Source organism: Bombina bombina, chromosome 2 (assembly GCF_027579735.1).
Source record: "Bombina bombina isolate aBomBom1 chromosome 2, aBomBom1.pri, whole genome shotgun sequence".
NCBI lineage: Eukaryota > Metazoa > Chordata > Amphibia > Anura > Bombinatoridae > Bombina > Bombina bombina.
The window spans coordinates 912829458-912844765 of NC_069500.1; the positions used below are offsets into that span (position 1 = coordinate 912829458).

A 15308-nucleotide genomic window follows, 5' to 3' on the forward strand; every position below is an offset into this window, starting at 1 on the left:
TCTCAGTGAACCAGCATTTTAAATACTGCAGCTGCTCAGAGCACCAGTAGGGATTGTATCATGTCAGCAATTATGCAAATTAAGTCATTACCAAATGATACAGGCACCAAAGGCTCTCTGAGCAAGTGATGTGTTTAAAATGCTGGTGCATAGAGCATACTTAAGTACACCTTTGAAACAGCTATAGCTTTCACTAGAAGCATTTTTTTTTAATACATCTATATTACAAAAATGCTTATATTCGTAACTGAAATCCCACTGTATCCATTCCAATGTAGGCTGGAATGTCCCTTTAACATAGTTTAAAGGAGATGCAAATAATAACACATAGTTAAAGTCTGCTCAGGGGTTATAATTCATTGCGATTCATGGGCAGGGAACAGCCTGTGAGCCAATCATCATCATTGTAGCAGCCAATAAGCAGCTTGTCCTGGTCAAGACTGGCATGACAATGTGCCTGGTGCACAAGTTTGAAAGGACAAAAAAAATAATTGAGATTTTAATATAAACTGTTTAGTTATAGATAGCAAAAAACGTTGTAATATACGTTCAGTATTTATTTTGCCCCTTTTTATGTAATTTAGCTCTAAAAATTGTAACTTTTCTAGTTATCAGAACTGAAAAAGCACACTGCTGACTTATCAAGGCTAACCCTGCTACATGTCTATCCATAACTGGCTTTAACAGATAAGAACTTTAAAACAATGCACTTTATGCTAACACTGCATGGGCCTTTAGATTTGCATGAGATAAGCACAAGGCTGTAAACGAAATGTAGGCAGACGTGCTGTGTACGGACTTAAAGGGACAAAAGTACATGCGATTTTTAACAACGTTCTAATGTACTTCTATTATCTAATGTACTTCATTCTCTTGATATATTTTGCTGAAAAGCATATCTAGATAGGCTCAGTTGCTGCTGATTAGTGGCTGCACATAGATGCCTCTTGTGTTTGGCTCACCCATGCACATTGCTATTTCTTCAACAAAGGATATCTAAAGAATAAAGCAAATTAGATAATAGAAGTAAATTGGAATGTTGTTCAAAATTGTATTCTCTATCTGAATCATGAAATAAAAAAAAATGTGTTTAATGTCCTTTTAAGCCCAGATAAGCCCAGGCAAGTGATAAGTGGAGTTTAGCTATTGAAAATAAATTGCAGCAAACAAGATGTTAATTTGTTTTAAAAATGTTTAGACTTTGCTGATCTGTTATTCTATAGCGATGCGAGACAAAAGAAGCATCTCATAATTACAAGGTGTTTACTGTCCCTTTAAATTTGATTAACCGCTTTGTGGACGTTCACTATTGCAAAAGTAAAATGCTCTTTTATGTATTTTGCATATATCTCCTTACATTTCAAGTTGCCGAAGAGAGATATTTATAGTGCTGACGTCAGTTGCTGTTTATGCTACTGATCCTGACACAGTAAAATGGTAATTCCTGCAGCAAACAGTCTTACCTTTAGTTTTTTTATGTACAGATAATAAGATGTAGTATAAATAAAATAAATGTCCTGCAAGACTATTGCCTCAAATGAGAAAAGCTCATGGAGAAAGAGTGTGGACTAGATTCACAAACCTAATCTCTCCACTTATGTTATGCTAAGAAGCCTTTCAAAAAAGTGCACTCATCTTTACTTTCTGTAGTGACTGAGTTTAATAGAAAATCATAGGCATTGGGGAGTGCCAGGAGAAATTGTTGGTAACTGTTGATTTTGAATCTAATGCACAATCCTGTGTCTTTTTAGTAAGATTGGAATTTCTTATTAAAGTGATGGTAAATCCTAGAGTTTGTGAAACGCTAGGATTTACTAGTGCTACAAATAAAGGGGACTTTCAGTCATGAAGTATAAAATACTTCATGCTGAAAGTTAATTTATGTGCCTGTAGCTTTTTTTTACCAACTGCAGAGTAAAAAATGTATTAAAAATTAGCGTTTTAAGGTTTATTTGTGTATATTAAAGCTCTGATTTTGTGTTTTGAAGCCACAACCTAATAAAATAGGTTGAGCTTGTAGGTATAATCAGATCTCATTATATTGTGTACATATACCTGCTTTTTTTATCTTATATCTGTCCATAAAACAATCACCAGTACTTGGAGAGAACAATGGAAAATCAACATTTTATTACTTTATCTCTGCTATATCCCACTGGGAATGTAATTTCTTCTGCTGGCTGTGTTTACAAAGCTTATCTATAGCGTTGACCTGCGGCCACAAACTTTCAGAATACGTGGGGATACCACATGCTGAATCAACTATTTCAAATGTCAATATAAGGGTAAAGGAGCTACTTGTAAACAATTTAATACATGCCAACAGGTAAAGTGGATCATTGGGAACAAATTAAAGGGGAGAAATTTTTTGAGTAAACTGTCCCTTTAAATTTTGTTTTAGAGCCTGGTTTCTCAACAGCCGGGCCGTGGCCCAGTACCGGGCCATGATGGCCCTGCTGGTGGGCCCCGAACTGACTTGCCCCGAACTGCATGCTCTGACTGGCCTACTGCTCCACACACAAGGAATACCAGGCAGACCTGTCAGAGTGCCATTGCCTGTGCCAGTGCACTGTGCACATGTAGCAGCATTTCAGTGGTAGGACAAGGAGAAGATGGGGCTGGCCCTAGACACTGCAGGTATGTGACTCATACCATTCAACTGACACCAATGAAAAAATATATTTTGTTACCCCATTGACAAATATATATATATATATATATATATATATATATATATATATATAAATGAAACTACCGGGCCTTGGATACATCTGGTTAAATGGATACCGGGCTTTGAGGTCACATGGGTTGAGGACTTCTGTTTTAGAGCATGTCATTTTTCGACTATTATGGCCCTTGAATTACTGATATATACTATGTATATATGTATGGGCGAATTCTTAAAGGGACACTGAACCCACATTTTTTCTTTTGTGATTCAGATAGAGCATGCAATTTTAAGCAACTTTCTAATTTACTCCTATTATCAAATTTTCTTCGTTCTCTTGGTATCTTTATTTGAAATGCAAGAATGTAAATTTAGATGCTGGCCCATTTTTGATGAACACCCTGGGTTGCTCTTGCTGATTGGTGGATAAATTCACCCACCAATAAACAAGTGCTGTCCAGAGTCTGAACCAAAACAATAGCTTAAATGCCTTCTTTTTCAAATAAAGATAGCAAGAGAACGAAGAAAATTTATAATAGGAGTAAATTAGAAAGTTGCTTAAAAATGCATGCTCTATCTGAATCACAAAAGAAAAAAATTGGGTTCAGTGTCCCTTTAGAGGAAATACTATGAAGCAAATATACTTTAGAAAGACTATATTTAAAATATAGCCCCCAAAGTAGAAACTGTATATATGCTGATGAAGGAGATTGTATCTCCGAAAACGTTCCAATAAAATTTGGTTGTATTTTTATGCAAGTCCTGTGAGTGAATTTGTTTGTTTCGATATATATAAATATTTATGTCTATACTATAATTGCGTTTGTAACGCGTCCGTCGCCAGTTGCGCACGCATCCTCAAAGGAATGTTGGCTGCGCGAGGCAGCCAAAAAATGTTGGCTGCGCGCGCATCCAAAAGAATCCACATTCCGAAAATGGCAGGGTGGTGAAAAAATCCACCTTCGGGGGATTCTTTCACCACCCTGCGATTTTCGGAATCCACCTGGATGCAGCGTAGGCAAACCCGAAGCCTTAAAAAAACACACAAAAAAAACAAGCAATAGCCCGCATGAAATAACTAAAAAACATGTAACCGTCCGCACTAAGTATAACAAAAGAAAACTAACCTCCCGCACAAAGTATTAACAAACACCTAAACCGCCAACTCCCAAATTGCAAAACAATAAAGTAATTAACCCCTAATCCGCAAATAACATAATTAAAATATTAACCCCTAAACCGCCAACCCCCCCTATCACAATAAACCTAATTAATCTATTAACCCCTAAACCGCAAAATCCCCACATCGCAATAAACTTATTTAACCTATTAACTCTTAATTAAATAAACCTAATTAACCTATTAACCCCTAAACCGCCAAACCCCCACATCACAATAAATCTAATTAATATATTAACCCCTATGCCGCCATTTACAATTAAAATAAAAAAATTCTAACATTTAATTACAAAAATAAAAAAGTCTAACATTAGAGAAAAAAATAAACAAATTTATCAAAAATAAAAATATATACCTAATCCCTATGAAAATAAAAAAGCCCCCCAAAATAAAAACACCATCTAATCTAAACTACCAATAGCCCTTAAAATGGCCTTTTGAAGGGCATTGCCCTAAGTTAAACAGCTCTTTTACATTTAAAAAATACTAAATCCCCCCTAACAGTAAAAACCCTCCACCCACCAAACCCCCCAAAATAAAAAAACCTAACACTAAAAAAACCTAAACTACCCATTGCCCCTAAAGGGCAATCAGCTCTTTTTCAAGCCCATTAAATCCCTAATCTTAAAAAAAAAAAAATGTAAAAAATCCTAAAAATAAGCCTTAAATAGGTACTCACCGTTCCTGAAGTCCGGAGGAAAAGGTCTTATTCCAGGCGGCTCCATCATCTTCTATCTTCATCCGGAGCGAAGGCGGCGCGGAGCGGTGGGGCGGAGCTGCCTTCCCCGATGAACGGGTCCTCGGCGGCTGTCCTCAGCGGGGTGGAGGCTCCTCTTCATGCGATAGTCCATCGCACACTAAAGATTGAATGCAAGGTACCCCATATTTATTGTGGTACCTTCCATTCCTATTGGCTGAAATTTCAGTAGCTCTAATCCTAATGGCTGATTTCAAAATTTCAGCCAATAGGAATGCAAGGTACTCCATATTGAATGCAGTACCTTGCATTCAATCTTCAGTGTATGATGGACATCAGATGGAGAGGAGCCTCCATGCCGCTGAAGACCACCGCCGTTGAGGACCGCCGATGAGGATCCACGCATTAGGGAAGACAGCTCTGCACCTCCGCTCCGTGCCACCTTCGTTCCAGATGAAGATAGATGGTTCGAAGACCTTCTCTGCCGGACTTCAGGAACAGTGAGTACCTATTTGGGGCTTAGTTTTAGGCTTTTTTATTTACATTTTTGGGGTGTTTTTTTTTTTTAGATTATGGTTTTTTGGCTTGAAAAAGAGCTGATTGCCCTTTTAAGGGCAGTAAAAGAGCTGAATGCCCTTTGGGGCAATGGGTAGTTTAGTTTTTTTTTTAGTGTTAGGTTTTTTTTATTTTGGGGGGTTTGGTGGGTGGAGGGTTTTACTGTTAGGGGGTAATTCGTAATTTTTGTAAGTAAAAGAGCTGTTTAACTTAGGGCAATGCCCTACAAAAGGCCCTTTTAAGGGATATTGGTAGTTTAGTATTAGATTGGGGGTGTTTTTTTGGGGGGGTTATTTTTTATAGGGGTATTAGTTTAGGTTTAAATATTTTATTTTGGATAGCTTTGTTTATTATTTTCTGTAATTTCACTTTTTTATTTTTTGTAACTTTAGCTTGGGGATTTGTATTGTTTAAACATAGACTGTGCTCTGGGCAGGCTTATCACTTAGTGTATACGTATGTGTATATATATATATATATATATATATATATATATATATATATATATATATATATATATATATATATATATATATGTATAACCATTTCTATAAAGCCATAAAGAACATATAGGCTGTACATTTGTAACTTTTTATCAGTCTGTTTGTCTGTTGTAGTATTTAGACCTCAAAATAAACTTTTTCTTTGTTTTTATTGTTTTAAACTGTTAATACAGTAGATATGAACAAACCTTCAGCACACTGTTTATGGTTTACCACAAAACATCCTTCCTGTGTGTCTTTGGTCTGTGTAACTTTCAACAATAATACAGAAATCTTCTTTCTCTATTATGCATCAAATGCATTACGTTCATGTGATTAAAGGGACAATCAACTCAATTTTTTTTATTGTTTAAAAAGATAGATAATCCCTTTATTACCCATTCCCCAGTTTTGCATAACCAACACAGTTATATTAATATACTTTTTACCTCTGTGATTACCTTGTATCAATCCCTTTTCTGACAGCCCCCTGATCACATGACTTTTCATTAATTATCTATTGACTTGCATTTTATCCAATTAGTGCATCGTCCGCCACAACCAACGGGCGTTAGCACAATGTTATCTATATGACCCACATGAACTAGCAGTCCCCTGTTGTGAAAAGCTAATAAAAAAGCATGTGATAAGAGGCTGTCTTTCATGGCTTTGAACAGGTAGAAATTTAGAGATTTAAATGTTATGAAGTATAATATAACAATTTTGGTTGTGCAAAGCTGGGGAATGGGTAGTTAAAGCACTATCTATCTTTTCAAACAATAACAATTTTAGTGTTGACTTTCCCTTTAAAGGGACGTTCTAATATAAAAATAATGTGCTCTAGTCTGCTAATGCAATAGAATTACATAATTAACAAGTGCATAATAAAAAGACAATGCAATAACACCTACTATGAATTTCAAATAAGCAGTAGATTTTTTTTCTGGCAAATTTATTTTTCCTCCCATTTTCCGGCCCCCTGTATCATGTGAAAGACATCAGCCAATCACAAACTAGAAAACGTATACCCTGTGAGCTTGTGCACATGCTCAGTAGGATCTTGTTCCCCAGAAAGTGTGCATATAAAAAGACTGAGCAAGATTTGATAATGAAAGTAAATTGGAAAGTGTCTTAAAACTGCATGCTCTATCTGAATCATAAAGTGTATTTTGACTTGAGGTTCCCTTTATGTTTTGCATGCCTGACCCTAGCATACTATAGGGTCGAACACAATCCTTTAACAATGTTATCTAATGATTCTCACCATTAAAGTCTATGAGTATTTTTGTAGATAAATCATTGTATAAGCTTTGCTAAAGGATTATGATTCACCCCTATGTTTTTAACCCTGCACATGGGTTAAACACATAGTTAACGTCACACTTAGGAATCACAAACATTGTTACTACTGAGCAGGTAAAATTTAGAAACGGCAGTCACACTTGGTTTCCTGATTAGAGTGTATAATTTTTTAACTACAGTGCCCTTTAATTACTTAATGTAATTACTTCATATAATTACAACCTATCACTTCTCACAGCTGTCATTATAGTGAAACTGGTTTTGTTAGACAAAAGCTTATTATATTATTTCCTTAAAATAGGTTTAATAATATTTAATAATATTTTATTTTTGTAGCTCTAGCTAATGCACACCTTTAATATCATGTTATTTTGAGGGCATTGTATGTAACTGCGCAACTTATTTGTACAGAATTATAAAGATTAAATTGCTAATTGAATACCAGGGAGGCACAGATATTTTGGTGGGCAGAGACATGCCTCTTCCAACATGACAAAATGTAGTTTTATTCTGACATCCATTTAAAAAACAAAAATGTTATTACTTATTCTAATACCCTCTTTTAGATGCAATTTGATGTAAACCTCCCTTAATTCTAGCAAATTAAATTAAAGTCTAGATACAGAATACACAGTGAAACAGGATTTCATTGTTGAAATCGCTAAATTAAGTTACTAAAAGGGACATGAAACTCAAAATCTTTTTTCATGATTCAGACAGAGCATACCATGTTAAACAACTTTCCAATTTACTTTTATTATCAAATTTGCTTCATTCTCTTTGTGTCATTTGTTGAAAGAGCAGCAATGCACTATTGGGAACTAGCTGAACAAGACAAAAGAGATATATATGTAGCTACCATTCAGCAACTAGATCCTAGTAGTACTTTGTGGTTACCGGGCCTACCTAGCTATGCTTTTCAACAAAAGATATCAAGATAACAAAGCAAATTAGAAAATATAAGTAAACAGTAAAATTCCTATCTTCAGTACCGCCGCCGCTCATCATAGAGGTAAAAAAATATCTGCATGCTGGGGGCATCCGTCTGCTACTTAGAAGCTGAGGATAAAATATATTAAACAATATCATCAATTTTGCTTGGTTTAAAAGCTTTGCAACGTGCTATGTTTATTTTACCTCTGAAAATTGTGGGTTTTCCATTTCTGAGAATTGGAAGTGCCCACTGCAGACTTCACAAGACCTAGCTTCCTATATATCTGTCCCCAATTAGTCTTAGCAGAGGTGATATTATAATATAATATAAAACAGCACACAGTTTTCTAACAAAATAACTGTGGCTAGCCTTGTCTACTCCATTAATGAATTCTGATTGGCTTCTCTATAAGAAATATACAGTTGTTGTCAACCCACCACCTTATAAAATCACTATAAAGCATTGGCCAAGCTATTTAACCATAGATTTATCAATTATTATATTGCCCCCCCCCCCATGTTCCAATGTGAGAGAATGCATTTTAATCCATAATATACATGTCCAAAATGTCGATAATGTTATAGTCCAACAATGGGTAAATGTATTTTTCGTCAATTTCTACTGACTGCACAGCTGTAATCATTTTAATTAAAACCCTTTGACATAATATCTTACATTACAAATCACTGAATATTCCCCTGTAGTGAAGGGGGTAAAAAGCAATTAGATAAGCAGTACCTCTCTCTATCTTAAATTAGATGAGGTTAAAATGTCTGTGACCTCTAACCTTAGATGATATATAAAGGGATAGGCCAGAGCTTGTCAAGCCCAAGTGTCACTGCTCTAAGAATTCTATCTCTGCCTTTAACGTTTACATCAGGCTTATCCAACTGAAGTGGATCGTCAAAGTTTCTATTCCTCTGTTCTACATTTATTTATAAACAAATCCACTTATATAGCTCCTAAAAAAACAGGTGTAACTGGTTGCTCAATATGTTTATCTCCTACTAGTCCTAAAGCCCGTTCACACGGGCCGTGTTATTTTTTTTTTATTATTATTATTTTTTTTTTCTCTCTCTCTCTCTCTCCTGTGCGCCTTCACTTGCCGGTCCTCGCGCTGCTTTCTTTCACTGATCAGCTGTGCCGGGTCCTCGCGCTGCTGCCGGGTGGGTGCGCGTGCGATCAGCTGCAAGAGTTTGTCTGAACTGCGCATGACAGCTTCAGACAAACTCTTGTCTTTTATAATATAGGATATTAGAAACAACTTTGGTAACTCCTGATATATGCAACTGAAACAGAATCCCTCATGTTAACAACTGATAATCTAAACTATTATAAGATACACCCATTTTACACATTAAAGGGAAGTAATGCATTGACTTTAATGCCCCTGTTCTATTCCTCTTTGCACAGCATAAATGTGGTCATTTTATTAATTTATTTTGCATTTACATCTTTTGAAATGAACACAACTAATGCAGGTTTCCTTAATTTTATGTTTACAGTGGCCGATAAAAAATATGATTGCCATAAACTGGGTCAATAGTCATTATCTGTAATAAAATATTACTAGATTGTCTTTATTTTCTTTCACTATTGCTTATGCATATGCACAAATGTATCTAAATATTAGCTATTGATATTGGCACAGGTAGTAGAAAATGTATTTAAAGGACCACTAAACAAAGCATCATAGCATAATTAATAAATGCATAATAAAAAAACAACAACGCAAAAACACTAAAGGGCCATTATAATCGTTTTTATTTTTAGTACCAACCAACACTTTGTTTTTTTGAACAATCTTTTGTTAATTTAAACCTATTAAACATATTATATTATTTTCAAGTTATTTGTATTACAACATTTCCTACTTTCCACTGCCCATTATTTTCTCCGACTGAGTTCCCAATGACCAGGGATAGGCAAGGTGTCCGTACACGGACACTGGTGTCCGTGACTAGCCCTTGCAGTGTCCGCCACAACCTTAGTATATCATTTCTTTCTTATTAAATAATAGGAATAAAAAAAAAAATATGTAGTGTGAATAAAGTTAGTGGCTTGTCAAGAGACTGCTAGAGATATTGGGTGATAAGTTATGGAATAAATAAAGCCATAACTTCTACATCTGTATAATAACACCCAGCTCTATACAAAGACTCAGTAGTGACACTGGCACATGCGTATAGCCAGACAAGGGCTGGTTATAGGGTCAGTGGTATTTGCATCAGTATAATAACACCTAGCGCAATATAATGACACAGTAGTGACACTGGCTCATGGGTATAGGCAGAGGAGGGCTGGTTATAGGATTAGTGGTATCTGCATCAGTATAATAACACCCAGCACTATATAATGACACAGCAGTGACACTGGCTCATGGGTATAGCCGGAGGAGGGCTGGTTATAGGGTTAGTGGTATCTGCATCAGTATAATAACACCCAGCACTATATAAAGACACAGTAGTGGCACTGGCACATGGGTATAGGCAGAGGAGGGCTGGTTATAGGATTAGTGGTATCTGCATCAGTATAATAACACCTAGCACTATATAATGACACAGTAGTGACAATGGCTTGTGGGTATAGCAGGAGGAGGGCTGGTTATAGGATCAGTGGTATCTGCATCAGTATAATAACACCAAGCACTATAAAATGACACAGTAGTGACACTGGCACATGGGTATAGCCATAGGAGGGCTGGTTATAGGGTCAGTGGTATCTGCATCAGTATAATAACACCAAGAACTATAAAATAATGTTTTTAATTTCAAATGTGCCTTGGTGTCCTTCACTAAGGTCTGTACTTTGGAAAATGTCCGCCACAGTCTTTGCTGTGCCTATCCCTGCCAATGACTGTTCAGGTCGTCCAACCGATATGGGACTCTGAACATGCCCATTGCTGACAGATTCTGGGTACACTGGCTTATACCTGTCAATCAAGATCCGATGCAGGCCCTCCGTGCTTGCTCACGAGAAATCTTCATTGGTTGCTATAGCAACCGCCAATGCGTCTTTAACAGTTGATCGCAAAGCATCCTGCACAGCTGTTTTTAAAGCATCCTGAAAACTGCATAACAAAAGGGTCCTGCAAAGCTGCTTATAAAGCGTCCTGCACAGTTATTTATAAATCGTCCATAGCTTTTACGGTATTTATGTTTATGTAAAATAGTCAGGCTATAAGAGTATAAGGATGTCTTGGTGTCTTCTACTATTATAATTTTACTGTACATTCGCTAAACTGACACGATAGCAGGGATGGTTTATATGTTGCTAATGGAAACCATTCCCTCTACTTGCGTGTCAGTCGCCTATTGAAGGCTCTAACTTCTGTCATTGCGCAATAGCGTGCACACACATAAAATCCTATGTAAAGTGGAAAGAACATAATGAAAAAAAAAACGCCCACTTCTGGGGCATTTAGAGACACATCGTTGAGGGACTATTTCAGCTAACTTAAAGCACATTTTAAAACATTATAAGTAATCGTTTTGAAGATTTAAACAAAATTGATTACTGTAAAAACATTATATTTAAAGGGATACTGAACCCAAATTTTTTCTTTCATTATTCCGATAGAGCATGCAATTTTAAGCAACTTTCTAATTTATTTCTATTATCAATTTTTCTTCGTTCTCTTGCTATCTTTATTTAAAAAATAAGGCATCTAAGCTAAGGAGCCAGCAAATGTTTGATTCAGTACCATGGACAGCACTTGTTTATTGGTGCTGTCCAATCAGCAAGGACAACCAAGGTTTTTCACCAAAAATGGGCCGGCATCTAAACTTACATTCTTGCTTTTCAAATAAACATACCAAGAGAATGAAGAAAAATTGATAATAGGAGTTAATTAGAAATTTGCTTGCATACTCTATCTGAATCACGAAAGAAAACATTTGGGTTCAGTGTCCCTTTAATTTTGATGTTAAAATTAAGAGTGTTTATTATGGACCTTTAATTTAAATGAGTAGTAGATTTGTTTCTGACAAATTTCAAAGTTTAATTTGATTTTCCTTCCCACTGCATCATGTGACAGCCATCTGGCAATCACAAAATGCAAATGCGTATATTCTGTGAATTCTTGCACATGCTCAGTAGGAGCTGGAGCTACAGAAAGTGTGTTTATAAAAAGACTGTACACATTTAGATAATGGAAGTTAATTGGAAAGATGTTTAAAATTATGTGCTCTATCTGAATCATTAAAGTGAAGGTCAATTTCAATGAATTAGTGCCCGGTTTTTAATAATCCTATTAAAAACAAGGGCACTTGAATTAATCAAAATTGACATTTCACTTGTTTTCTTAAAAACGTACCTTTTAATCCTGGCAGCCGCTCTAGCGATTCCCCCAGCCGTCAGAAGCCTCTTCATACGTCAGAAATTATGAATCCGGCTTTCTCCAATCACGGCTTCCCCTCCGGGGGAATCTTGGCCTGAGGCAACGCTGTGATTGGAGGAAGCCGGATTCGTCATTTTGGACCCTCAAAGAGGGCTTGCGGAGGAAGCGTTGCAGCGGCTGTCAGGATTAAAAGGTAAGTTTTTGAAGAAAACAAGTGAAATGTCGATTTTGATAAATTAAAGTGCCCTTGTTTTTAATAGGATTATTAAGAACCGGGCACTAATTCATCGAAATTGACCTTCACTTTAAAGTTTAGTTTTGACTTTATCCTTTCTTTAATAAAAGAAATGTACCAAATGTTTTTTTTATGGCTAAATTTGTCACCATAAAACAATTTAGTTTCACAAGCTTTTTAATATTTTTTTTCTTTTTGTACCCTGCTTATAATAACCCCACCACACTCCTTAGTGCATTTTTACTCCTGAATACAAGTTTTGACATTTTATTTTATAAAAAATGATTTATTATTTTGTTTAACCTGTATTTGGATAAATAGTGTTATGATTACTGAGATTCTATTTTCACTTATACTCCAATGAAGACAAAACATGTGGTGAGGTTAATAACATAGGGAAAGATTCCCCTTTTTCACCATTTTTTTGTTGAATGACAAGTTTTATGGACCAGTATTAGTAAAGTCTAAAATAATTTCTTGATGGAATAATATTGATTACTTATTTTAAATTTGCAAAAAAAATGGTAATCTAAATAAAAAAAACTACCCAGACTGCAGCCAGGGCCACCTCCAGTTTTACATGATTTATTTATTTTGTGCCACACAGCATCAACTTATACAGTTCAACTACATTAATTAATATTACCATCTAATTTTATTTGACGCATTTTCTCAGCATAACAATATAATGTATTGTGATCACTGCCCAATAACACCGTAGTGACCAGCGCTCCATACAAAATTTTAGAAACCCATGACACAAGAGGGATTTATCAACGTATTAAATTCATACTAAATTGTGGGCAACACTTTCACTAGATGAATGGATCTGTCTATCTACTTATTATGAACCATCTTGATTTTTGTGTTCATCTCTATTTTTTATTTATATATAAGAAAAAGCGCTTAGCATGAGATTATTTTAACATCTCATATGGGGACTTTTTAAACATTTTATCACTTCCTATAAGAAAGAGAAGTTAGTAGGTAGGTGCGTGTGTCTCATGACTTCTATTAAGCAGAATACATGCATTTCCAAAGGCATTTGTGATGACAGAGACCATATACATAAGTTTGTATGCCATACTTACATATGTTGTTATAATGCTTACATTAATGATCAATGTAAACTGTCTAGTTATCTATCTATATCTAATTACCTGTTTAATAATGCTTAAATTCATAACTAATCAATGCAATCTGCCTATTTTTCTTTTTATCTACCTGACCATTGCTTTCATATATCGTTCTGCCATCTACCTATCTCTGTATGTAATCTATCTATCTATCTATCTATCTATCTATATATCAGATATTAATCTATCATCTATTAATCTAGCAATGTAACTATCATTTATCTATAAATCTATCATCTACCTATCTATCATCTATCTGTCTATCTATCATCTATCTATCTATCTATCTATCTATCTATCTATCTATCTATCAATCTATTATCTAATCTATCTAATCTATCTAATCAATCAATCAATATATATATATATATATATATATATATAATCTAATCTATCTATTCTCTGTTTATCTATCTATCTATCTATCTATCTATAATCTAATCTATCTAACTATATATCTCTATCATCTATCTATCTATCTATCTATCTATCTATAATCTAATCTATCTATCTATCTGCCTCTGTCTGTCTATCTATCTATAATCTAATCTATCTATCTATCCTCTACTTAACCAGCTACCTAAACAGCAGCACACAGTACGTGTGAACTGGACTAAAAGAGAAGCGTGCCCTCTGTATATATCACTTTATTACACCCCCTTGGGGACAGTTGAGCAGCAATAGCACAGGAGCAGCCATCACTGACATCTGTCCTGGACACACTTTCCTAAGACTTCTGCATCAGCATCAGAGCCCACGCTGAGCCCACAAGCACCTGCCCCCGTCACTCAGCAACAAGTTATCTCATAAATAGGGAAAGTTTAAAAGCAACACACATTACCTGCGGCTAACAGCAAAAACACCAGCACGGTCCTGCAAGCCACGGTACTTATAGGAAGCCGCATCTTCTTGTGTATGAAACCCATCAATTGTCAGAATGGGAACAATTCCGAACAATTAGATAAAAAAAGAGAAGGGAAATAAAATAATCCAGAAGCTGTTTCCCAATGAGAGTTAGAGGAGTCCCGGTAATGAGGCAGAGAAAAGCAGAATCCCTCGTGATTGCATGAGGCGCAGGTGTCACAGGGACAGTGAGGTGCAGGGTGGGAATACGCAGGTTATTCTGAGCTGGTGTCCATGCTGCTTCCTCTCAGTGCTCCTATCCTGCAGCTGCTGTGACAGGGGCGCGCCTGCACCTTCCCACGCCTCTCACTGGCAGTCCCCTAGCTCTGACAGCGCTATGTCGCCCTCTGCTGGCTACTCAGCTCACGCACATGCCGGACGACTTACAGATCTGAAAGGTAATAAATATCCCACGTCTGAAATGTAAGATATTTCACGTATTCAGACGAGTCTCACCTACTGAAGGAATGTCGTGGTCATTGACGCCATTGATGCTGCTCTCTTGGCTAGCTCACTTCCACTTTGTAATCTTAAAAAATATATAGTTTAAAAATTAAAAATTTGACTTGAAAACAACATGAAATCTGAAAATCTTCAGACAGAGCATACAATTTTAAAACATTTTCCAGTTTTACGTCTATTATCAAATTGACTTTGTTGAAAAGCAGATAGGTAGGCTAGTTTGTAGTCCCCTGTGAACCACTACAGTCTGTCAGTGACCGGGTAGATAAGGGTTTTGTGAATGCAGTAGTAATAACAGGTGATATTTCCTTCATACAGGTGGTGAGAGTCAACAATCCATTACTTCCATGAATTACTATTTCGTGCCACTAGGCGGAGGCAAAGATTCCTAAACCCAAAAAAATAAAACCCTCTTA

General features: G+C 35.9%; 1 protein-coding gene across 1 annotated transcript in view; it reads right to left on the minus strand.

Moving 5' to 3' along the window:
• PARM1 (prostate androgen-regulated mucin-like protein 1) overlaps positions 1-14703 on the minus strand; it is a 251062-nt gene extending 236359 nt beyond the window's left edge. The window contains exon 1 of the mRNA XM_053703311.1: positions 14369-14703. Coding sequence (XP_053559286.1) covers positions 14369-14453 — 85 coding nt within the window. The 5' untranslated portion in view covers positions 14454-14703. The remainder of the gene's footprint in view (positions 1-14368) is intronic.
• Positions 14704-15308: the final 605 nt, after the last annotated feature.